Genomic DNA, 24,106 nt, shown 5'->3' with positions numbered 1-24,106 from the left:
AAATTTTCTTCATTGTGTAATATGGCCAAGGACATTGGCATAATATGTATTGTAATTTGTATGCATTGTAGCTGTGTAATTTAAAAAGAAAGATTATTGTTAAGTTTCAAACAAAAATAATTTCTCTCTATCACATTTGCAAATCTTTTCCTTTTTAGCCTTTTGAAATCATATATTTCTCCAACTCCTCTTCTTGCCCAAAAAAGTATAATTATTCAATTGTACTTCGTACCAATTAGACTGGGCCAATATTTCTCTATAAGATGCCCATACTTTTTTTTTTGTTTTTTTTAAACTGACTCAATTTAGGGCATGTTCTAATTTACTAAACTGAATTGAATTATTTATGAGAGAAGGAAATTAGGAACTGAAATTAAACGGAAGAGAATAAGTCTTTAGTCCATGAAAAACGTTACATAGTGAGAACAAACTTCAAGGAAAAAAAAAAAAACACATCAAATCTATATTTGCATTTAGATGTCGGGTTAAGCTCTCCAAACTCCTATCCCCAATATCTAATGCAATAATGAATTAAATAAAATTATTATAAATTTAAATACTACTAGATTTTCCCTACAATTACTCCACGTAATTTTTTTTCCATTATTTTTTACACTTGAATTTATTTTCTTCTAATATCTTAATCATTGTACTCCGTACATACTTATGTACATTAAATCCTTGAGACGAAGTAAAGTTTATTTTTCGATGTGTTCAGAAAGTAAAGTTAATTCTCCTATTTGATAAGAAAAAAAAAAAAAAAAATCGAGTTTGGATCACTTTCGAATTTTGCCGGAACTAATAGTCCATAACAAATCAGTAGCAAAATGTCGAAATTAGTACACGGAGTACATGTGAATTGAGAGACACTACTGAGTAGTGACTAAAAAAACCAACCCATTTTCTTTTCAGTTTGATTGCTATAATATCGCCACCCGAAATAAATTCTGGAAAATCTCTCTCCACTTTTGTCCGATTTCTTTCCTTGTATTCAGATTTTCTTCCATGTCCAAAAATTAAAAAATCCCTTTTTTTTTTTATTCAAACAATTTCTTCACCAATCTTAGCACAGACAATACCAGCAACAACACACAGAAAAGCAGTAGGTGCTAGAAAGTGACCATCAATCAAACTCCCCCCCAAATTCTCTCTCCTCCATTCTTAAATCTCAAGTTTTCTTCCAACCATTTTTATTTTTCTGCTTGATTGCTTAATCTTACCCACCCACCTCTTTCCTACCTTCTCTTTAACTCCACCATCAATTTTCATCCGCCATTGTTATACCCTTCAAGCTCTCAAAAACCCATTAAAAATGAAGCAGCTCTCTCTGCTTCAACAACAACAAGCTACTCGCCGGAGTAACAGTTTCAGGTCAGTTGACGCCGGCGGAGTTGACGGAGCTATGAAATCTCCGGCGACATTATTCTGGGTTTTACTTCATGGGTTATGCTGCTTAATTAGTCTTGTTTTAGGTTTTCGATTTTCTCGTTTAGTTTTCTTCCTTCTATTTTCATCAACTTCAACTTCTCCAAACTCTTCATCTTCTACTATCACAGTACCATTTTTCAGAACCCTAGAAACTCGATCTCCGGCGATTCTTCAACCTCCGATTCCGGCGAATCGGACGGTGGCGAGTCGGGTGGTTGTCGGGCGACATGGGATCTTGATCCGACCATGGCCGCACCCGAATCCGGAGGAAGTGATGCGTGCTCACCGGATTCTGGAAAGAGTTCAGAAAGAACAGAGGATGCAATATGGTGTGAAGGAACCCAGGACTGTTATTGTGGTCACTCCTACTTATGTTCGAACTTTCCAGGCTCTTCATTTGACTGGTGTTATGCATTCTCTTATGAATGCTCCTTACGACGTCGTTTGGATCGTCGTCGAGGCCGGTGGACCTACTAATGAGACTGCTACATTGATTGCCAAGTCCAGGTTGAAGACTATCCACATTGGATTTAACCGGCAGATGCCGGTGTCTTGGGCGGATCGTTACCGGGTGGAGGATCTTATGAGGGTTCAGGCATTGAGGTGAGTTGTTTGGTTTTAAGTGGTTTATTGATTGATGTTGTGATTGTTGTTGGTAATGTTGAAAAATTTTGTGGCGTGTGATTTGAATTCTGTTGCTTTAATAAATTTTGTTGATTGTTTGTATGATTTTTATTTGGAATTGGATAGATTATGGATTTAGTATGAATTGTAATTTCTATAAATGTGGCATTTTGATTTTAGTGTGTCTAAGAGCATTGCTTATGTTATAAAATTGAATTTTGATGATGGTTAATTTTGTGATGGAGGCAGATTGGTGAGAGACCGGAAATTGGATGGTCTTGTGGTTTTTGCTGATGATAGTAATATGCATAGTATGGAGTTCTTTGATGAGGTGCAGAAAGTGAACAATATTGGGGCTCTTTCTGTTGGGATTCTTGTGCATTCAGGTGATCCTAACGAGCCTTTGCAAATGGAGAAGATGGAGAATGACGAGAGTTCGTTGCCTATCCAGGGTCCAGCATGTAATTCATCGGACAGTTTAGTAGGTTGGCACACTTTTGATACAAGTCCTTATGTAGAGAAGAGCTCGGTTCACATTGGAGACATTGGGACTGTTTTACCGAGGAAGGTTGAGTGGGCTGGGTTTGTGTTAAATTCAAGGTTGCTTTGGAAGGATAATGTTGATCATAAGCCGGAATGGATGAAGGATTTGGATATTTTGGCTGATGATAGCGTAGAAAGCCCCCTTTCACTACTGAAAGATCCCTCTGTAGTAGAACCTCTTGGAAGCTGTGGCCGCAAGGTTTTCCTTTGGTGGCTTCGCGTAGAAGCTCGAGCTGACAGCAAATTTCCACCTGGGTCAGTTGCTCACCTTTGCTTTTTTTTTTTTTTTTTTTAGCGCATTCATGTTTTTCCCTCAGATTGATGATTCATATATTAAGACTTCATTTGACGTCCCTCCCTGCCTCAATTTACCTAGAGTTCGTGCTTTGCTTTAGTTGAATCTAGGCTGTTTACCCTTTATAAATACTGGAAATGGCCTATCGTTTTAGCATTCAATTATTTTCCTCTTCAATTACTTCAGTTAAGATCATCTTGCAATTATTGACCTTTTCCGTTACTCTAGTTAGATGATTAGCTTGCAATTATTAATTGGCTTGGCTTTTAACAATATTTATGCATCTTATATTGTAGGGTGATAAAAAGCAATTTGAGTTAGCTTGATATTTGTGAGTACTTCTTTGTAGGGATGCATTCCCTTCTAACTCACATGTAATTCTTGGAGATCTAGATAGAGTAAGAAAATTTATATGATAAAGTTAAATATTGGGATTTGGTTTAATAAATATTTCAATGATGCTCAATGTTGGACTTGTTACCCAACCTCTTAATAATTGATTGAAAGGATACCCTGACTTTTGAGGCTTTCATCTTATCTTCACTTGAGGTGTTATGAATGATGGGAGGGGGTGGAGGGTAAAATGTTCACTAGACATGATTCTATTGGTTGTGGGAAGTCATTTGGTAATATTGTTGGTCTTGGTCATAAAAAGGTAAAAATGGAATAAGATTATAGGTTATCTGGATAGCACTACAATGAGGTAGGGTAGGATGAAGTTGTTGAGCTTGAAGGTTGTTGGCAAATGCTTTGGATGGTGAGGATTTAGTACATATACTTTTTGCTTGATTTTCTCCATTTCTGAAATATCAAATAGCCTACATGTGTATCATTGAATGTTGATTACCTACTTCAAGCCAATTTGATTAGATTTGTCTGGCCAACTTTAGACGAGATATGAACAATGAAAAATGAATATCGTCATCTTTGAACGATATCAAAGATTTCTCGTGTGCCCTTGAGCCTCAGATTTTATAAAATCTAGTGACATTTCAGATGTGCAACTAAATAAGGGCAGCTACGCATTCGGTGTGATATTTGTGCATTTGGGGGTGATTTATCTTTGGTAATTTTTTAAATGATTGGAGATGAGTCGGATGACTCCTTTCTTAACAATGAATTTTATTTTGAAAAAAACACATCCCTGTCCCAAACTAACATGTATGTATTGTTCTTGTATTATGAACATATACTGTTTTTTATTTAATGGTTGAGCAGCAAAAATTAACATACAACTCAAACAATACGTACTTAGCAATAAGTTCATATTCTTTAAGCTATATGTTTATAATATATGAACTAAATGTTTGGTTTGGGACCAGCTTCATGATATAATAATTGGTTTAATACAATGCCAATATATGTCTCATGATAATTCTTGCTCCTAAGCCACTTCTTGTAAATATATTAATTGTGAGCATTTGTCCTAGGCTGCAGCCCGTGCTACTAAATCACCTGCTTATTTTTTTGTCCAATGATTAAATATGTATTAAATGGATCACCCTTGATAAACATTAACCACACATTAAAAAAAAAAAAAAAAAAAAAAAAAGGGATATGTGCCGAGGCACGATGGTTACTTAGCTAGTCTACCATCTTATTCAACGACTTCAAATTATTAGATTAATGTGTGGTATCTTTCCAAAAAAAAAAAAATCATCATTGAATTAATAATACCAAAAGACTCATTTTCTATTTTTGCTAGATTTGTTCCAAATTATTTATATTACACATACACTATAAACTTGTAGATTGATTTTTATTGACTATGCACATTTATGCTCCTTGCCATTGCTGGAGAATATGACAAAGGGCTTTCTTTGGAACTGACATATTCATACATATTAGTTTGGACTATAAACAGCCTGTTTTCACAAGGATTCTAAATAACCTTGTATTTGCCTGAATAGGTTGAACAAGGTTTTGAAATAATATGCTTATATGAGCATATGACTTTCAGCTAGTCTTTTGGAAATAATTTTGTTTCTAATAGACTGGTTAGTGGTAATACATGTTTACCACCCTATCTTCCTAGTAGTGAAACATAATAAGTTCGTGTTGCTGTATCTATGTGGATTTGTGTTTTATAATTTTGGATTTGGCTGCTCATATTCACTACTTGTAGTTTTTCTGCTTGATTATGATTTGTTGCCTTGAGTGCAAAGATTAGCTTGATAGGTCATTAATTATTTTACCTTTGGGGAACCATTTTGCAGCTTGGCATTTTTCAGATTTTAACTTTGATGTTCGTTCTGTTTGCATGAGTCACACCTATCATTTTAGTGTCATTGTTTGATAAGTTACGTTGTGTAATGGCTGCAACCGTATACTCTTACTCGAGCTGGATAAAGATAGCCTAGTTGACAGTAAGACCCTTAAAATCTGGTCATCACGACATCACAGGAGAGCTGATAGATACTAGGTGGCTTGGTGCTAGGGTGCCTTGAGCCTAGGAGGAGTGGTTATTTATTATTATTATTTTTTTCTTTCTCTAGTATACCTTTTTTTTTGTGATTATCAACTTTTCTGGTCTCCCAAACTATTAAAAGCTGTAAGTTCTCCTTGTCAGGAGGGTTTCCCAGTGTTCTTTTTCTTACCTTTTATTCTAAAAAAAAAAATGTTATGAGTTTTCATATTTTGGATTTGCACGAGGATGAGGCATTGGATTGTAAGGGATGGAGGAGGAGGATCTTTGTCGATGATTACACGGAATAATCAAATTTGGTTCATGTAGCCGAACCCACTTTTGGGACTATGGGTTTGATTTGATTGATTTATATGAGTTTTCAGATTCCAATCAATACTTTTAGGCTCTAGCTGTAGGATAGCTAAGCAGCAGCTCATGCTCTTTTAGCAACCCATGTTTTCTCTCTTATTTTATTATTATAAGATGAGAGGGGGGGGGGGGGGGGGGGTGAGTGCCGATCGGGGTGTGTGCCTCATTCATCTGATTTATCATTAATTTTCCTACTTTAATTGCATTGTAAAAATTGAGGACTTCAGAACAAAATAATTATAGTAATTAAAGGATGCTGCCTATCAAATCCTAATAAGTTCACCTAGCTATCTATCTCGTAATGTCTACTCTTCCTTGGAGCTATATGTTCGTAGAGCTTTGTCATAGAATGCAAGCAATAAAGATAATTTTCTTTCACCTTTTGCTTATTGCTAAAAATGCTGCATATCCAAGATGTATGATTAGTGAACTGTTTGATGAAGTGTTTTCTGGAACATGATATGAAAGTGAGGCCAACTTTATGCCAAAATCATATAACCAACCAGCAGTTTTGCTGCCACTGTCATTTGAGGACAGTTCAGCTAATTCCGGTTGTATGTATTTTTTTATGTTCACTGTTTATTGATGTCCTTTGGCATACCATATAACAATTCTTTGATTAGTACGGCACTATATATTTGGGGGCTTTCTGTGTATTGGGAAGAACATGCTTTCCTTTTCTGCCTACATCTTTATTCTAATCAAATATGGACATTTTATTCAGTAAATAATGTTTGTTTCTTTCGTTCATGCAGATGGGTAATCGATACTACTTTAGAGATAACCGTCCCTGCCAAACATACACCATGGCCAGAAATTCCTCCTGAACTACCGTCCAATGAGAAGGTGATAGCTACTGAACAGCAGCACTTTGTCGAAGAGCGTGTCGTGAAACGGCCTCCAAAAACTCGAACCAGGAAAAGAAGTTCACGCAGTAAGAAAAAGCGTGAAGCTAGAGTTGCTGAGACGCGATTTTCTTCTAGAAATACAGGAGATAAGTAAGAACCTTCTTTTTCAGGGATATCTTCTTACTGATTGCACCCTTATTGTTTAGTCCCATATTCGAGGCCTCGTACATGAGAGAGATCCAGCGGAAAGCAGTCAAAACATATACAACCTAGTATATAAGCAGAAGTTCAAGATGAGGTTTTGTAAAATTGGGTTGGTTGATAGTGTGTATTTAGTTTTCATCCTCATTTGGTTAATTCTTTTTTTTTTCTTTCTTTTTCCTCCACCTTTCTTCGGGTTCTTAAGCAAGGCCTGTCAACCAGTTAATCTACCTTGCCCTAGGATACCATTTGTATTCATACACCCTTCAAATCTATACATATCGCCCCTTGATATACAGATTTACAGATTGTTTGCTGTCCTTTGTTGGGCTTGCAAATTTCAATGAATGATTGATTATGCTGCTATGAATGAAAATTAGAAATGAATGAAAATTAGAAATGGATTTACAATAATTTTTTTTTTTTTTTTGGAATGATTGCTCTATTATATAGATAGTACAAAACAAGTATTATTCGAAAGGGAGACTACCAATTGCACCAACAACAAAATACTGTAAATAAAGTAGATTACCAAAAACTTGAATATATAAGTACTTCGTATTTGGTCACTCAGTCCAAATACCAATCGTGAATACTAGTATATAATATCGATTGGCATAAAAGTTAATGAGAATTGAAGTCTTAACTGAGAAGAGTTACCGCTTGTTCTCCATTAGTATAATGTTTTGGTATCAAAGTGTCCCATTTTATTAGGAGTATTATTACGCAGCATTTTTATTTTATTTATTTTTTATTTTATTTTATTTTTTTTGAAAAGAAAAAACTGTTTTATTAATTTATACTAAGTACGGGTAATTTTTTTGAGGTGAAGATTTAGATAACCTTTTATTACTATGTACCTAATTTTACTAAATTATCAAGATTTAGATAACATTTAAAACTCCCTGTCTTTTTTTTTTTTTGTTACATTTGCTTAGAAAATTGATAAGGACAAATATTAAGCTATAAGGTAACAATGAGAAACATGACCTACAAAAAAAAAAAAAAAAAAAAAAAAAAAACAATGAGTAACATGGCGTGATACTGTAGGCTTAGTTTCTTTAAAATAAAATTTCCTCGTGATAAGATACAGTCATACAGTAATGTAATTTGAGCTACTAATGTGAGAAATGAACATAAATAGATAAGGCATGGTAATGTAATATGATCTGCTAATGTGTACACATAAAATAATAAAATAAGGTAATGTAATATGAGCTACTAGTGCGACAAATAAAGCGGTTACAGGTATATCAACAGGGGTAACCGTTAGAATCTCCAAAGAGGTTGATTTCCTTCACTAGGTTGTTTGTAACGACATTTTGCAGAGGTTGCAGCGCATTTATTTAGCTAAATGCTCTGGAAATTCAAATCCAGTTGCAGCAGATGGGATCTCTATAGTGGGCAATTCAACTACTTCGTATAAAACTTCAAAAAAAAAAAAAATGAAATTATTTGTTACATATCTTAGAAAAAATTATGGCAACAATTGGTATGAAGATAATTTAGTTAATAAAAAGAAAGTGGTTTATTGAAGTCAGTTTTTGGGAATGAACAACTTAACTGCAGTTGTTTACTGGGAAACACAGACAACGTTAGCAGCAGCCGCCCAAACTACACGATTGGCATGAAATTTAACAGACGACTGCAGAAAATTTTAAAGATTTTAATAATAACTAACCAGTACCCAAATAATAACGGTTGCCACACTTTCTGTTTAATTTAATTTGCTACTTGGTTGGGCGTGCCTTTGCAGACCAAAATAAGATGCACCGTCTTATATCACATGATCTTTTACTGTGCCTTATTCATAATGTCATATTTAAGGATCACGATTCAATTTGAGTCGATTTGAATCGGAACAAAAAAGTCTGATTGAAATCCGCTTAAAAATAGTCTAAATTCACGAAATGAATCCGAATTCGAATAGGAGGCGAATCGGACTTGGACCTTGTGCGATGTCTGAATCCGACCCAAGTCCTAGGTTATAATTTAAATACATTATGTTTAGAATTTATATCCTAAGCTTTTTCGGATGTTTTATGCACTAATATGATGTAAAAATCATAATTAGAGACAATACAAGCAATTATAAGTATATACTTCCTCTGTTTTTTTTTTAGTTGACACCATCTATTATCACGTTTGCCAACGCGTGTTTTTAATGATTAATATCTCTAATTATTAACATTGTAAAATTATAAAAAGTGGATATTAATAAAATATGCATTGAAACGATTCAAACAAGATTCCACATGAATATGTTTTATCGTATCTATAAACCACAAAAGCGAGTTAAAGTGTGTTGTGTGAATAATGTAAAACTCAAACGGTATCAACTAAAAAAAGGAGGAAGTATCACACATTATTCTAAAAAAAAATAGTTCTCAGATTAATCCAAATGTAATAAACGGACCGGATTCGGACCCTAAAGAGGTGAGTCGGATTCAGACTCGAGTCAATCAGATTCGAACCCGAGTCCACGATCCAAATATTAAACGGATCGGATTCGAATTTAGCCCCATCCGACCCGTTGCTAATCCTAAGGTTAAAAACTAAAAATGTTACAATTAATTTATTTATTTATTTTGAAAAAGTAATAGTCATATTAGCATACTATGCAAGCACGTACATGTCTTTTTGAGGTTTGGTCACTTTTAATATTTTGGTTGAGTGAAGTTGATGAGAGATAAAATTGGTAAAGTTCAATGTTAGAATGTATGAGAAGAAAATACTTCGTATGACTATATGAGCATGCAATGTTTTTAAGTTTTAAGTAATTTTTTATGTTTTTATATTTTGAAACTAGTATAGCGCAATGTTTTAAGGTCATTCATAAAAGAAATAATTCAAACAAAAGAAGTGGATGCAGTATTATTAAATAACTCATTTATTACTTTTATTAGCCCATATCACATTATTCAGAATTTTAGATGCTACAATTTCTAATGACACAATGTCATAATACACATCAAAATCTATTTATACTCCGTATATAGTTAACTTTTACCCTAATACACATATGTGACATATACATGATACAACTGGATGTATAATAGATACTTGCACGTAGTAAACTACGGAGCAGCTAAAACAAGATCTTATACATGCAAATTGGGAAAGGAGCTGAGATCGAGTTCGTTTATAGATTCAGAATCTATTTAATCCAATTATAGAAAGGATTCCATGATTCCAATGAACATGGGGATGTCAGTTTATATAAAGAGCTTGTGAATTGTGACGGCATGGTGGTTTTGTGTTTTATTTGCTTTGGAAGCTCATTTCTGACACTATTACGTACTTCTTGGACCTCATCTTTGCTCTTTGATCTCTTTCACATTATAGAAGATAATTGATACCCATACGTTAACTCTAAAATCTTTTATTTATTTTATTAATGAAAAAAAAAAAATAAAAAAATCTGCCGCCCATTAATAAAGATGGGTGAACAGAAATATTCATCCAAAATTTCATGGAAGATTCCAACAAATAGATAAGAGTAACCCCAAAAGGAAGGGGGAAATTAGTCAGAATATATAAGAAAATAAGGGTATTATTAGTTATTCAATCAATTGATTAATTATGCATTTTTTGTTTGAAAATTATACTTTTTAAGAGGAATGATAATTATTACTTTAGTTCAATGACGCAGTCTACAAAGTATACAAAAGAAGTGATGCTCATAAAGTGTGATAAAAGCAATAAATTGGTTAGCGTCGAATATTTTTTCTTATCAGTAGCCTACACGTAGTCATAATAATATATTTTGAGATTAGTATGACGATCTAATAACTACATTTGCTAAATACATAAACATTACTCGTAAATAGATGATCTTTTTTCAATAAAATCAAATTAAAAAGGTTGAAAATACGAGCTTGTCTATCTGTTTATGTAGTCTAGTCATAAAATTAAGACATCCTTGCACGACTCAAAGACTTTGGATCCTTGGAAAGCTTCAACCAAACTCATCTAATGATACATAATTAAGATTTAAGTAAATTGGATTGACTGAATCTGCAATATGAAAGGTATGTCGTGATTTGGTTACAAGTGGGGAAGGTGGTGTAGTGAGCATTGTGGATAGGATTCCCCCAAACAGGCTGGGTTGCAGAGCTTCATTGCAGTATAAAAATCTTTTTGTTGTAATTTATTTGGCTGCCAAAAGACTACTCTAACCCCAACGTATGTAACCCTACTCTTTGGTTCAACGCTTGTTTATTCCACAAACAATGGGCGTGCTCTAATAACTTCCAACTAACACTGCTAGGTCTGTAACTCTGAAATCTCTAGGCAAGCATGCTATATGTATGCATGTCATATAATCTCATAACCTTAAAATCACAAGGTAAATTTTAATATGGTAAAATTATCTTCTTTGACAAATAATTATTGTACGTGTACTCATTATTGCTTGGTAACTAAATGCATCGTGCTCAAACAAAACTACTCCTTAGCTTGTTTCAAAAATACTTGAATTATAGTCGTATCTTAGAATTTTTCAAGGAAAAATATGATAATCCTCCAAAAAATTTCTAACCGTAGAACATAAGCGGTTAGTTAATGTGTGAGTCATAGTCCAAAAAGGCATTTTAATTCACTTTCAAAATCGCATCACTATTGCGGACTTGCGGAGTACCGCTCTCCGCCTCTCCCCCTTCCCACGTTACCAGCCTTTATACAAGTCCCTAGGGATAAGCATACTTTATCTTCTCCCCCTTTTCTTTTTAGGCAGTCTCATTTGAAAATATTACTTGCTTGTAGATGTTTCCTTTGAAAATGGAAGAATTACATACTGCCATATGCCCATATTGGTAGTTTATTTGTTGTATTAAAGGTCTGTTCTTTTCAGCTTAATTTCAGTTTAGTTCATTTCAGCTTCAAACACTTTAGTTCTTAATTTCCTTCTCTCATAAATAATTCATTTCAACTCTATTCAGTTCATTTCAGCTCAGTTCATTTTTATGCAATTATTGCGTATTATATTTAATTAATATTTAAAACTTAGTCGAATAAGTTTAAGGATATATATTAAAGGTAGTTTAAGGAACCACGTAACAAAAGCTACTCGTATGTAGCTACGTACGTACTCTTAAACCATGATACGAGAAAAGGGCTAAGGCATAAATGAAACTTTTTCAGGCATCAAGTAAGACTCCTGGGGAAATTTGATGGAAATTTTGGGAAACTCATCAATGCATAATCTTTCCAAGCCCAAAAAAAAAGTTATGCGAAGGCCAAATTGAAGGCTATACTTTACAAAACTAAGGTCCATTTTCAAAAAATTTTGGGACCTAGTGTTGAAAACTCAAGTGATGATAGAGGATACATCTTGAGGTCATATAACGTTGTTTGGAACCAAATGCGACTATTAATTAGTTGGTCATCACATAAAGATTCATAATGACATTGAGTAATGAAAGGAGACACGTATGTAATCAACTAAATTGATAGTTTAAAGGCAAAGTGGATTAACAAGAAAAACCTTTATTGACAGAAAATCTTTATTAAACTTACTGTCTTTTCCCGACAATTTTCATTTCGAACTATATTTCATCATTTTCCCCATTTTTCCTCCATATTACTGACTATCAAATATTTTTTAAAAAAGAAATTTTGGTTAATTTGAGTAAATAAAACTTGAATTCCAATAAGTTCATATACTTTCTTTTTCTCTGAAGAATAAAAATCATACACTTTTTACATCTAATAATAGTATACCAATACGTGCGTTTCATAATAAACTACTCGTTTTTTTTTTTTTTTTTTTTTTTTTTTTAATTAACAGAATTCATAATATACTAATCCAATCTAATATACATTAGATTAAATGGAGTCAAATTTTGCTAATCAAAATCTTACTAGGACTACACACATCATCAAGACATTAATTATCCAGTTATATTTTAACATATATCTTCTTCATACTCTCTAAAAATAATAAAAAATTGTTGTAGCAACACCTATTCATACCAGGACTCATACATTCACGCCTATAAAAACCTCTCTTCCAACACCTCTTCATAACACAACAAACCCTTTTCTCCAAACATCCTTATTCCGTTCCTTTCCCAACAATCAATTCTCTCTCCAAACTTCTCATCCGACAACCATGAAACTCCGGCAAACATCCGCCGTGTTAACCACCATCCTTTTCTCTCTCCTCCTCTCACCACTAGCGTTAGCCGCGACGGAGCGGACTGACGCAGAGATCATGGGCCTGTACAAAAACTGGCAGGCCCATCACGGTAAGGCCCGAAACGGCCTGCCAACCCCAGATGATCAAAAGAGGTTTGAGATTTTCAAAGATAACTTGAAATTCATTGATGAGCATAACTCTGTGGACCGGTCTTACAAACTTGGGCTTAACAAGTTTGCTGATCTGACTAATGAAGAGTACCGGTCCAGGTTCTTGGGTAATCGGCCCAAGCCCATTAGTATTAACCGGAAGGTTAGTCTTCGTTACTGGCCTCTTCCCGGTGACCAGTTGCCTAAGGCCGTCGATTGGAGGAAAACTGGCGCTGTTAACCATGTCAAAGATCAAGGCCAATGTGGTATGAATTCTTTACATTATTTCTATTTTTTTAATTAAAGATTCTTTATTTGTATTTTAAACTTTTTTTTAAAATTCGGTTTTCTTCTTATGGGGGTTTTTGTTTTTGCCTAGATTTTAAGTGGATGACTTTTTTTTTTTTTCCCTTTCAATTAACGTTAAATAATTAGATTTTCTTAAAAATAAGTTAAGTGATTAATTAGATTCCCTAAAAATAAGGATAAGCAATCAAATTGTATACTTTAACTCAAATTACAAAGTATGTTTAATGAGTTGGTTTAATGTGATCAAGTATAGTTTAAACTAATTGTATTATATTGGAGCATTTTTTTAATGGTATTTTTTTTTTCTTTGACAAAGGATGGTATAGTTGTTGATAGAAGATAATTGATTCCTTTCTTGAAGGGATGAATCCTCGAAATTAGGACACTTTTAACGTTAGTTTGTTTGTTGGAATTGGAATTAAATAATCTCATTGAGAACTACAACAACTAATTTAGTTTGAATGGTAGATTAACAAAATATTCTTTTTAATTTTAATTGTAGTATTCCTTGCTGGACCATGACCCGTCAGTTGACACTTTTGGGCTATGACCCATCATTTTAGTCTTTTGGGCCGGCCCTATAGACATGTCCATCAGTATCAAATTAATTAACTAAACATCCATTGCTTTGTTATTGTCCTGTTTTATCAGGTAGTTGTTGGGCATTCTCAACAGTAGCAACCGTAGAAGCAATCAACCAAATTGTGACAGGAAACCTGACCTCCTTGTCCGAGCAAGAGCTTGTCGATTGTGACCGAGCTGTTGATCAGGGCTGCAATGGCGGTCTCATGGACAACGCCTTTCAATTTATCCTTGAGAATGGCGGTCTAGACACCGAGGAAAGTTATCCTTACAAAGGTGTTGATGGCCAGTGTGATCTTAACAGGAAGAACAACAAAGTTGTGAGCATTGATGGATATGAAGATGTCCAGCCTTATAGCGAGAAAGCTTTGAAGAAAGCTGTTGCTCACCAGCCTGTTAGCGTTGCTATTGAGGCTGGTGGCAGAGCTCTCCAGCTCTACCAATCTGTAAGCATATATATTTTATGTCATAGTAAAAACTGTTATGAATTCAGACTGTTTTTATGATTAGAAATCAATTTTAGTTAAGAAAAATTATTCAGTTAATAACCGAATACTAGAAAAAACACTAATGAATCAGTAAATTCAATTAACTGATCACTTTTTGCTTGCTGTTCTTGTGTTGCAGGGTATATTTAATGGTCACTGTGGGACACAACTCGACCACGCTGTAGTGGTGGTTGGATATGGAACAGAGAATGGGAAAGACTACTGGATAGTTAGGAATTCATGGGGCAGTGGATGGGGTGAGGAAGGATACTTTAGGATGCGCCGCAACACCCATACTTTCACAGGCAAATGTGGGATAGCAATGCAGCCATCTTACCCTGTAAAGCTAACCAAAGAACCCATCAAGCCTTTCTCCGTTGTCGAAAGTGATGATGGTAAAGTAAGCAGCTTCTGAAGAAAGAAGCTAGGAATCATTAAGAAAGTGGCTGAAAATATGAAGGGGATTACTATTTTTTAGCTCTTCTATGAAGTCACTTTAATTCGAAATCACGCATTATTTCCTGTTTTAGAGAATTAATAGGAGCCTACATGGCTGCCTCTATTTGTGTATATAAGCTAAAAGTTAGATTGCATCTCCTGGGGAAAAAATACAGAGGATGTTGCAAGTTTTTTAGAAGTTTAGCTTTCAGTTTCTTTTAATTAATGAAAGGTCACTTCTTTTCTATTTCATATATGAACAATGAACATGTTTTTTTTTTCCTGAGATTCTTCTATCTTATTACTTGTAATATATATGAATCCAAAGATGAAAGACCAGTTTATAAAACAGACAGAAGTTGAAGTTCTCTTCACTGCAGGAGAAGTTCAATTGGCAGGAAAGACCTGTCCCAACTGAAGTTTAACATTAACCAAAAGACGATGTCTTAAGACTCTTAACCTGAGTTAACATTCTAATTTTACATGAGAAGTAATGTTTTCTCTCTACAACTCTTATCTCTTCTTCATCATTAATGTCTGTACCTTGGCTTAATGTTCATCTTGAGCTAGAAGGGAAGGAGGGAGATGGATTCATTTTAGTGAAGTTATCTTAGTTTTTTGTTCACTTTAAACCGTCAAAAGCTTTTTATTGACATTATATGAGTCTATGGACTAGGGAGGCATGCTTAGTGGCTCTATCAGAGTATCACTAAGCCTTATTTTCATCTCCTGGACTCCTATCCTATTCAATTTTGGAATATTTGGCCTTGTTAATAGAAGTGATTAATCAAATTACATTTTGTTCCAAAATTATAGCTTTTGAGTTATAAAAGACAATTTATAGTTTTGGGGGAAAAATCTGAATTATAAAACCATCTCCAAATGCTAAATACATGTAGTGTTACAAATAAAATAATCAAAATTGCAAAAATGGAGATGCGGGGTATCGATCCCCGTACCTCTCGCATGCTAAGCGAGCGCTCTACCATCTGAGCTACATCCCCAATTTGTAATTTTCATGTCATTTCAAAAATAATTAAAATTCAGAATAGACTATGGGCTCAATAAAATGGTAGGTCCAACTGGTGAAATGGCTACGGAAAAAAAAAACACATGTATGGTCACATAAACTGATAAACCACGTTCATGACATATCTTTTGTTAAGGACCAATTACCAAAAGGTCAACATGGAGTTGGTTAAACACGTTTTTCGTTTGTGATAACTATATCAACTTAATTTCCGAGGATGGACATAGAATCAAAACTTAATGTTTTTAATCTGTTGTAGTAGAGCCGTATAGATATGTTTTCAATTACAATTTTTTTTAACAAAGTTTACTTATGTTCTTACGTTATTTATATGGTATTTTTAAGTTTATTAACGAAATCACTCAAATCTACATATACTTATATACTTTATGACGTAAAAAAGTCTTCTATAATAATCAATAAACTATCTTTAATTTGCCCAAATATCAGACCTATAGCATTACATTGTGTATAGTAAAACCTGAAACTTTAGCCTTCTTTTACTTACACAAATTTTAAGATCTTTTATCTCCAATCAATTTTATGCTTTCATGTGAAGTTTGTCAATGTCATCAGCCTCATCACCCAATTACATCTAATTTTGGGGAGGTTACTTTCTTGTCTTTGTCTACTAATATCATAACATATTGGATGAAATTAAACTTCATGTTAGTGTAGCATTATTGATCATAAACGTGACAAATAATGCTGATTAATATAGAACCATATGGCTGTCTTAATCAATTGCACCTTCCTTTGATTGGGACAAATTAAATAAGTAGAGTTATTTCCAGCTTGTAAACCAGCCCTACCGCAGTTGAGGAATAAAGGAGGAACAAATTTTAAATTGTGATTAGAAACACAGATGATCAACTCCTAGTTTCTTATCCTAATTATATGAACTACCTACTCATTGAGCCGATTACTTAATATGGAAAATAAAATAAAGTCAAATCTCCAACACAAATAATGTGTGAGCTATGGACATCATCAAAAGTGTCTAAAGATCCAATTACGACAACATGTCTTGTGTGGAGGGTTTTCTAATATTTATTTTTTCCTCTATTCTTTTCAAAAACAATAGAGTAATGGCAAGTTGTACAACAAAGGTGTATAATTATCTTTAAGTACTTAAATTGCCTGTTTTTATACCAAAATTATCATCCGAGATTTAACATAAATGCCCGATCCCTTGTAGTAGAGTATTATGTCTCCAAAAAGTTCAAATAAAATGGAAGCTAATCTATAAACACACACATCACAAAGACTTTTTGTCTTAGGCAATATCAAAGGAGCCTAATTGCTTTATATATTTCCATGTATCTCATCTTCTTGTTCCATTTAAATCTGTTGATCTTATCATCAAATGGTACATTAGATCACATCTTTATTCTAATATTCCTAATAAAGCCCTTTAAATCTCTCCTTTACATCTTTGCTCCATTTCAAAACAAAAAATCATCTTAAGTTCTTTGTATAGAAAGAATCTGGAAAAAAAACTGGTCAGCAAAAGTAACTTCAAAAATAATTTAAGAGCTAAAAACTCCTTTATGTTGAAAGAATAAAGGGCTCCTTTTAAAGTTTGTAGTGCTTTGGTTCTTTGGAGAAAAATAAAGAAAATGGTAGCTGTTTACAACAAAGAGCTATTGAGTTGGTATTTGATAACTCTAAAGCTCAGAGAAAAACTCCAAAATGCTGAAACATCAGAGCAACCTGAGCAGCAGCAGCAGCAGCAGCAGGCAAGGTTGCAACTCCCGTGCGAGCCGCTTCAAGTGATGGTCAATGGGGAGTGCAGAAGGCCAGAGGAGATGCAAATCTTGCAATCACCAGCAAATCCACAAGAGTCTGAATGGATAATCTCGATCAAGGAGAAACTCGAGCGAGCAAGTAATGATGATGTTGCTGGTTCGTGGACTAAAATATGCATATACAGAATCCCACATTTCCTGAGGGATCAAGGGTTAGGGGAAGAAAAAGAAAAAGCCTATGTTCCACAAGTAGTTTCCATAGGGCCTTACCATCGTGGCAGTCATCGTCTTCAATCGATGGAACGCCACAAATGGAGGGCCTTACACTATATGTTAAAACGAAAGAGGCAAAGCATCAAGCTCTATCTTGAGGCAATGCAGGATTTAGAAGACAGGGCACGAGCTTGTTATGAAGGACCGTTGAGTCTAACAAGCAATGAATTTGTCGAAATGTTGGTGCTTGATGGTTGCTTCATTCTCGAGTTCTTTAGGGGGTATACCGAGGGGTTTGAGAACCTCGGTTATGAGAGAAATGATCCTATTTTTGCAATGAGGGGGATGATGTATTCCATAAGACGAGATATGATGATGATTGAAAATCAAATTCCTCTGTTTGTCCTGGATAAGCTCATTTTACTACAGCTGGGTGATCAGAACCAGAAGAGTGTTGTTGCAGATTTAGCGATCATATTCTTTGATCCATTGTCACCTATTGATGAGCCATTAACTGCCAGGCAAATGACCAAGTTGAAATCATCTCTACACTCGAACGCAGTGGCTTTTCATCCTTTGTCAGACCAGGCTGGCCTGCATTGCCTTGATGTGTTTCGGAGGAGTCTGCTCAGGAAAGGTCCTGAGGCAGTTCCTAGGCATTGGTTCAGGAAATGGTCCCGAAGAAACCTAGTGGCTGATCACCGGAGGACTCAGCTCATCCATTGTGTCACAGACCTTAAGGAGTCTGGTATCAAGTTCAAGAAGCGGAAGACTGATCGTTTTTGGGACATCAAGTTCAAAAACGGAGTCTTTCATATTCCTCGGCTCCTAGTTCATGATGGGACAAAGTCATTGTTCCTCAACCTTGTGGCCTTCGAGCAAAGCCACCTAGATTGCACGAATGACATAACAGCTTATGTGGTGTTCATGGATAACTTAATCGACTCAGCACAAGATGTGAATTACCTTCATTACTGTGGGATACTTGAGCATTGGCTAGGGAATGATGCCGAGGTTGCAGACATGTTTAACCACCTTTGCCGAGAGGTGGTGTTTGACATAAATGATAGTTATCTCGCTAAGGTGTCTGAAGAGGTGAATAGGTACTATGATCATAGGTGGAATGCCTGGCGTGCGAGTTTGAAGCACAAATACTTCTACAATCCCTGGGCTGTCATCTCTTTCCTGGCTGCTGTTTTCTTACTGCTGCTGACTGGAGCGCAGACCTTCTACTCTGTCTTTGCTTATTACGAGCCCCCCAATTGAACTCAAGGAAGGCTCCTTTCTCCCTATTTTCTGAATTTCTGGCAGCAGTGATTAAACTTTCCTGGGGTTGTACAACTACAGGTGATTTTGGTAGGATTTTACATGGATTGTTTGTGGTTCTGTAGTCTTATACACGAAGTAATTGTTTATTTTTTTTCAATTAACTGAAAACGATAATAGAGTTTTTTTTTTCAATACTCCAAGGATAAAATATGTATATATGATGACGATTTTTACAAATGCATCATACAATCAATATTTTCAAGGTTAAGAAATCCAACCATATACGTACATGTCACAGATTTATCACCACTTGGAAACTCCGAGCAGTCAATTGAGAGCAATACTATTTTTGAACTCACTATGCAAGAAAAGAGAATCCAGATTTCACTACCGTGTTTTAGAATTACTTGAGCAAATACTTCGTACTTGGCTAATATTTTCCCTTCTTGGATGCATTTTAAGCAGACACCTCCAAAACTCTCAGCAGCCTACCCATTGTCGGTTAAGGTTTTGCATAATGAACAAATGAAGCTAAAGGTTGAACCTAAGCAAATGCATGTCATGTGTCCACTCTCCGCTGCATGAGTCCAAAGCAGCAGAGTACAGAGTGCAAGCTCAACATCTCATTGAGGATAAGATATGGAAAAAAATATAATATGTGAAGCACATATCTGAAGCATATTTTTGTAATTTGTAATTGTACTTTTTCACTGTTTCACAATTGAAATAATGGTAAATTTGCTCCAAAAAGAAGCTATGAAATCCATAAAGATTTAAAAAGCAAACTCATCAGGAATTGGTGATGTGGAGAAAATGAAAGATAATGTCATTTCATCTCCAATAAATCAAACTAAAGTTAAACGTTACAAGGCTTTTGAATAGAAATAAAATCACGATTCCTGTTGATACAGCCTACAAGAAACTCGTGATGTTTCCCTCTATACAGAATTGTAATGTCAAGAGGAAAGGAATAACATCAGCAGCCTCCTAGATTCAGTCAGATCAGTAATAGTTGCACAAAGGGAGCCTGCTTGAGTGATATGGATGACAATGAATCCTCTTGATTGCTGGAACCGACACCAGAAAACTGTAGCTACCACTCCTAAAATTGTCCTGAGGTTCATTGAGCAGCAAGAACATATTCTTTCTGAGATAAGAGAACGAAATTCCAAGTGGGAGGCATAAGGAACAGGAAAATTAGACCCATTACATAATATCATCCCTTTCATTTGAGATTCCAACCAACACATACAATGCAAAACTCCAGAAAAAACTCATGTTCCAACTCATGCCTTGGGAATATTAACAACCACTTTATTACAATTAAAAACATAATAATTAAAGGGGAGAGGGGGGGGGGGGGGGAGGGGGAGATTATTTCACCTACCTAAAACATCAATCCCTGACGAGTGCAGCGCTATCTTCTGCAGCAGACTTCCTTCGATCATAACGCTGAGACTTACAGAGAGAGTGTTAAGATGACATTCCATAATATATACTTCATATATACAAAGTGAAATATAACATAGAGAATACATAAGGAATGAAAAGACAGAACATCAGATTAGCTATAAAGAGACAGATTAACATACCTTTTTCCCAAAGGAGAACGGGACATATCTGTATTTGATCATATGGTGTATTTGTCTTCTCATGGTAAGCGTGAACAAAACAACCCAGTAGAAGAGGAGTATTGGCCAAAATACAGGAACGTCAAACACACTTGAAAATGTCATGGAAAAAGCTATGCAGAAGGCTTTTGTTAGCGAGTACCTTCACAAATGAGAAGGGGAGATTCAGTCATTAAGGAAAGAAAAAGGGAGTACTAAAATTCTTTGAGTAACAATATTTAAATTCTTATCAGGCCTCTATAATGAACTCCACAGTAGACACGTCTCATGAAAAAGAGTATTTTCATATATGACCCTCGCATATGGAAAACTAGGAAAGTTGCAATTCCTCCCACACAACCTTGGGAGGAGCCTTAAGTGGGGCATGGTAAGTGAATAATTCAGATCTGACGAAATTAATGGTAATCATACCTAATTAAAGTAAAAGCCCTTGATCCAAAATTTGTTCCTTACCATTTCTTTCTTTATTAAAATTGGCAAGTATAATTTAAAAAAAAATCTGAATTGATCAGAAGAACATAATTTGTTGGACTGAAGCTTATGGGACGAGTCAGAGAGCAGCCAAGGTACCTCAGAATCCATGGACCACAAAGGCAAGATACAGTGCTTGTTGCCTAAAAGTCTTACAATTCAAACGAAGTTTTACCATACAGTATTGCACACAATTCAGCTTTGCCGCCAATCTGCACTCCAATAACCAGGTAGCCATAATCCTAGATTAATGAGCCTATGACATAAAAAAGAAACTAACAAAACACCGTACTTCTAATCCTTTGAGTAATTGAAAACACTGTGTCAACAATCTTGATATACACGCCTTCCCTCCAAAAAAACCTCCAATCTCCTTACCACACCCCTCATCGTTACTCTAAGACGGTTTTACTTGCAATACTTCAGACAAATAAAACAAACATCGAGGAATGAATATTAAATAAGGCTACTACAGTTAGCCATAACCTTGAACAGATATGATCCGTTGCTGTCACAAAGCAGGTTCTCAGCCACACATTAGATCCCAACCAGTTTATCCATGAAGTCAAACTCCAGCTACATGTCATTCATCAACTAGCGAGGTGATACACACTTCAAAAATACTTTGTTCTTCCACTCAAGCATCTAAATTCCCAAACTAATAAACTATGATCGGTACATACTCACTCCACCATGTACACATATCCTACTCCAAAAATTGAGCACAAACAATCAATCCCTGAATACTCAATCTAATTCTTCAATTAGAAACCATCCCAACACGTACATCAACACTAATAAAACTAGACAAGATTACTCTACACTACCTGAAATTTAATTTCAAACTCCAATTGTACATCCACACTTCCCCATTAAAATCAAAACCCATATCAAAATAACCCTGAAAAACAACCTAATCATACGGAGTACACAAGATCTCAAATTCAACCTCAAACAAGAAAAAACACTTGATCAATCGTTACATCAAGTAATATCACATATTGTTCAGTACTATCATAAATTCAAACACAGCATTCTATAACCAACAATCATTTTAAATCAACCTATATGCGAGATTTCCAAACTTTTGCTTCAAATTAAAGTGCAATCACATTCTACGCATTGCAAAAACTCTTTACTTAAAAAGAATCAATAATTGACTGAGAGAGATAAAGAACAGACCAGAATTTGAACTCAGGAAGTCGACGAACAAAGGGGCGAAACTCATCGGAGCCCCGAGTAGGTAAAACGGGTCCATCAGTGAGTTCCTGGATCTCAGGGTCCACCTGAGGAGAGAGAAAGGCAATAAGAAGGTTAAGAATGTAAATTCCCAACCCATACGAGACGATGTAGAACCCTTGAACGAAGTAAACTCGAATAGCGTAACCCAAAGCGATGACGAAGAATGCGATCCAACGATAAAGCATGTGAGGCGTCGATTTGTCCAGATAATGCTGGAACCGCTGCGAAACCATGAAGCTCCACCGTGCTACGACGGTTGCGGGTGTTTCCGATGACGTTAGGGTTTCACCGCCGCCGCCGCCAGCCTCCATCATTTGGGATCCGAAGTGGGTTTATTCTCACGAATCTAGAATGGGGTTGACGGGAGATTGCGAGGAGAATATGATTTGCAGAGGTGAGGAAGAAGAAATGGGATGCCGATATTTTTATTTTATTAATTGATTTTTATTTTCTCCTGCTTATTTTAGTTTATTTTTTCCTTTCTTAATTCTTATGCTAATGAGCTTTTGGAAGGTCTTGCACTCTTTCCTTTTTTTTGTCTTTGATTTGGTACTTAGGTGTCCATTTTGGTTTAGCTTTGAATTTTGACTTAAGTTCGATCCTATACGAAGTAAGTTAATATTGATGATAAAATTATGCATTTATCGGAGTATAATATTGTATTTCATTTATAATTTCACTTTAGCTACTTAAATGAAATATATAAATTCTATCAAATTTAAGAGCAACACTAAGCAAAAATTATTTCATCGAATTATAATGATAATTTCACGTGTATGAAATTCTCTATTTAAAGAATTAAATAATTTTCCCAATTTATTTGATTGCATTTCTTGGATGTTGAATAAGGAGTAATTTAAAGTCTTGTTACTTGCAAAGTAAATTGTTTTAAATTTAAAAAAATGATTGAAGTTAATGTTGAATAGGGTTGGCGTTAAAGGAAGCTGACTTAAAACAAATTTTTTTTCTTGATCAACATGGGATAATATAGGCTTCACCCAACACAATATTGTGCAAGTTGGATAATAGTTCTACACTCGTGTCTTAATTCAATTTTAGTTAAGGGCGCACGACATCATTTATTATTGTATGTGACACATAAAAAAACATTAAATCCTTCCTAAAATCACTACACAACCAACACATGATAGTTCAATATTAAGTAACCTTTCATATTTCGTGGCACAAGCCACCCAACATAAGATGAGATCGTAGCGGATCTAGCAGTTTATAGTCACTCTGGCACAAGAATATGGACACATGGTTAGGACTTAGGAATCTTAGGGCCTGTTTACATTTACTAAACTGAACTGATTGGAGCTGAACTGAACTGAATTGAACTGAACTGAATATTTTATGAGAGAGGGAAATTAGGAGCTGAAGTGAACTGAATTGAACTGATTGGAGCTGAACTGAACTAAACTGAATTGAATTGAAATTAAGCAGAAGTGAACAGGCCCTTAGGGCATCAGTAATAAGCGGTTTTTCCGAAGGTTTGTTTCACCTTTTTACAGGTTTGTGGACAAACCTTTTATTGCTGATGAAAGTTACAAATGTAGAGGTTTGATTATAGTAACCGATTCATGTTTGTTTTCCAAATGTTTTAAAAATTGACAAGTGTACAAGTATGGCCCCACTTAGCCAAATGATGAGACAATTCACAATTCTTGTAGATAATGCAT

At 35.0% G+C, this 24,106-nt stretch overlaps 4 protein-coding genes and 1 non-coding gene across 8 annotated transcripts; 3 read left to right on the top strand and 2 right to left on the bottom strand.

The window, feature by feature from the left end:
- Positions 1-865: 865 nt before the first annotated feature.
- LOC145561912 (beta-1,4-xylosyltransferase IRX14-like) lies at positions 866-7,129 on the top strand. The gene is made up of 3 exons (XM_081622041.1): positions 866-2,031; positions 2,302-2,850; positions 6,422-7,129. The coding sequence occupies exons 1-3, from the start codon at positions 1,313-1,315 to the stop codon at positions 6,666-6,668; spliced, it is 1,515 nt and encodes a 504-aa protein (XP_081478167.1). The 5' UTR covers positions 866-1,312; the 3' UTR covers positions 6,669-7,129.
- A 5,601-nt stretch (positions 7,130-12,730) lies between these two features.
- LOC145561911 (cysteine proteinase RD21A-like) lies at positions 12,731-15,074 on the top strand. The gene is made up of 3 exons (XM_081622040.1): positions 12,731-13,269; positions 13,964-14,340; positions 14,522-15,074. The coding sequence occupies exons 1-3, from the start codon at positions 12,828-12,830 to the stop codon at positions 14,795-14,797; spliced, it is 1,095 nt and encodes a 364-aa protein (XP_081478166.1). The 5' UTR covers positions 12,731-12,827; the 3' UTR covers positions 14,798-15,074.
- A 677-nt stretch (positions 15,075-15,751) lies between these two features.
- TRNAA-AGC (transfer RNA alanine (anticodon AGC)) lies at positions 15,752-15,824 on the bottom strand. The gene has a single exon. It is a non-coding gene; the product is annotated as a tRNA-Ala (tRNA).
- Positions 15,825-17,031: 1,207 nt separating this feature from the next.
- Positions 17,032-19,302, top strand: LOC145563073 (UPF0481 protein At3g47200-like). The gene has a single exon (XM_081623481.1). The coding sequence runs from the start codon at positions 17,470-17,472 to the stop codon at positions 19,075-19,077; it is 1,608 nt and encodes a 535-aa protein (XP_081479607.1). The 5' UTR covers positions 17,032-17,469; the 3' UTR covers positions 19,078-19,302.
- Positions 19,303-19,894: 592 nt separating this feature from the next.
- LOC145561909 (protein RER1A-like) lies at positions 19,895-22,909 on the bottom strand. 4 transcript variants are annotated; one of them, XM_081622036.1, is made up of 4 exons: positions 22,365-22,909; positions 20,673-20,853; positions 20,468-20,538; positions 19,895-20,227 (listed from the first exon to the last, which is right to left on the bottom strand). In XM_081622036.1, exons 1-3 carry the CDS (start codon positions 22,736-22,738, stop codon positions 20,476-20,478), a joined length of 618 nt encoding a protein of 205 aa, XP_081478162.1. In that variant the 5' UTR covers positions 22,739-22,909; the 3' UTR covers positions 19,895-20,227; positions 20,468-20,475. The 4 variants fall into 4 exon arrangements, with proteins under 4 accessions (XP_081478162.1, XP_081478163.1, XP_081478164.1 ...); XM_081622037.1 differs by having other exon boundaries at positions 19,895-20,193; XM_081622038.1 differs by having other exon boundaries at positions 20,468-20,532; positions 22,365-22,907.
- Positions 22,910-24,106: the final 1,197 nt, after the last annotated feature.

Source organism: Chenopodium album, chromosome 10, assembly GCF_948465745.1.
Source record: "Chenopodium album chromosome 10, dcCheAlbu1.1, whole genome shotgun sequence".
In the NCBI taxonomy this organism is placed as follows: domain Eukaryota; kingdom Viridiplantae; phylum Streptophyta; class Magnoliopsida; order Caryophyllales; family Amaranthaceae; genus Chenopodium; species Chenopodium album.
Note: the sequence above shows the minus strand (reverse complement) of the source record. Positions and strands in the feature narration are given on the sequence as shown.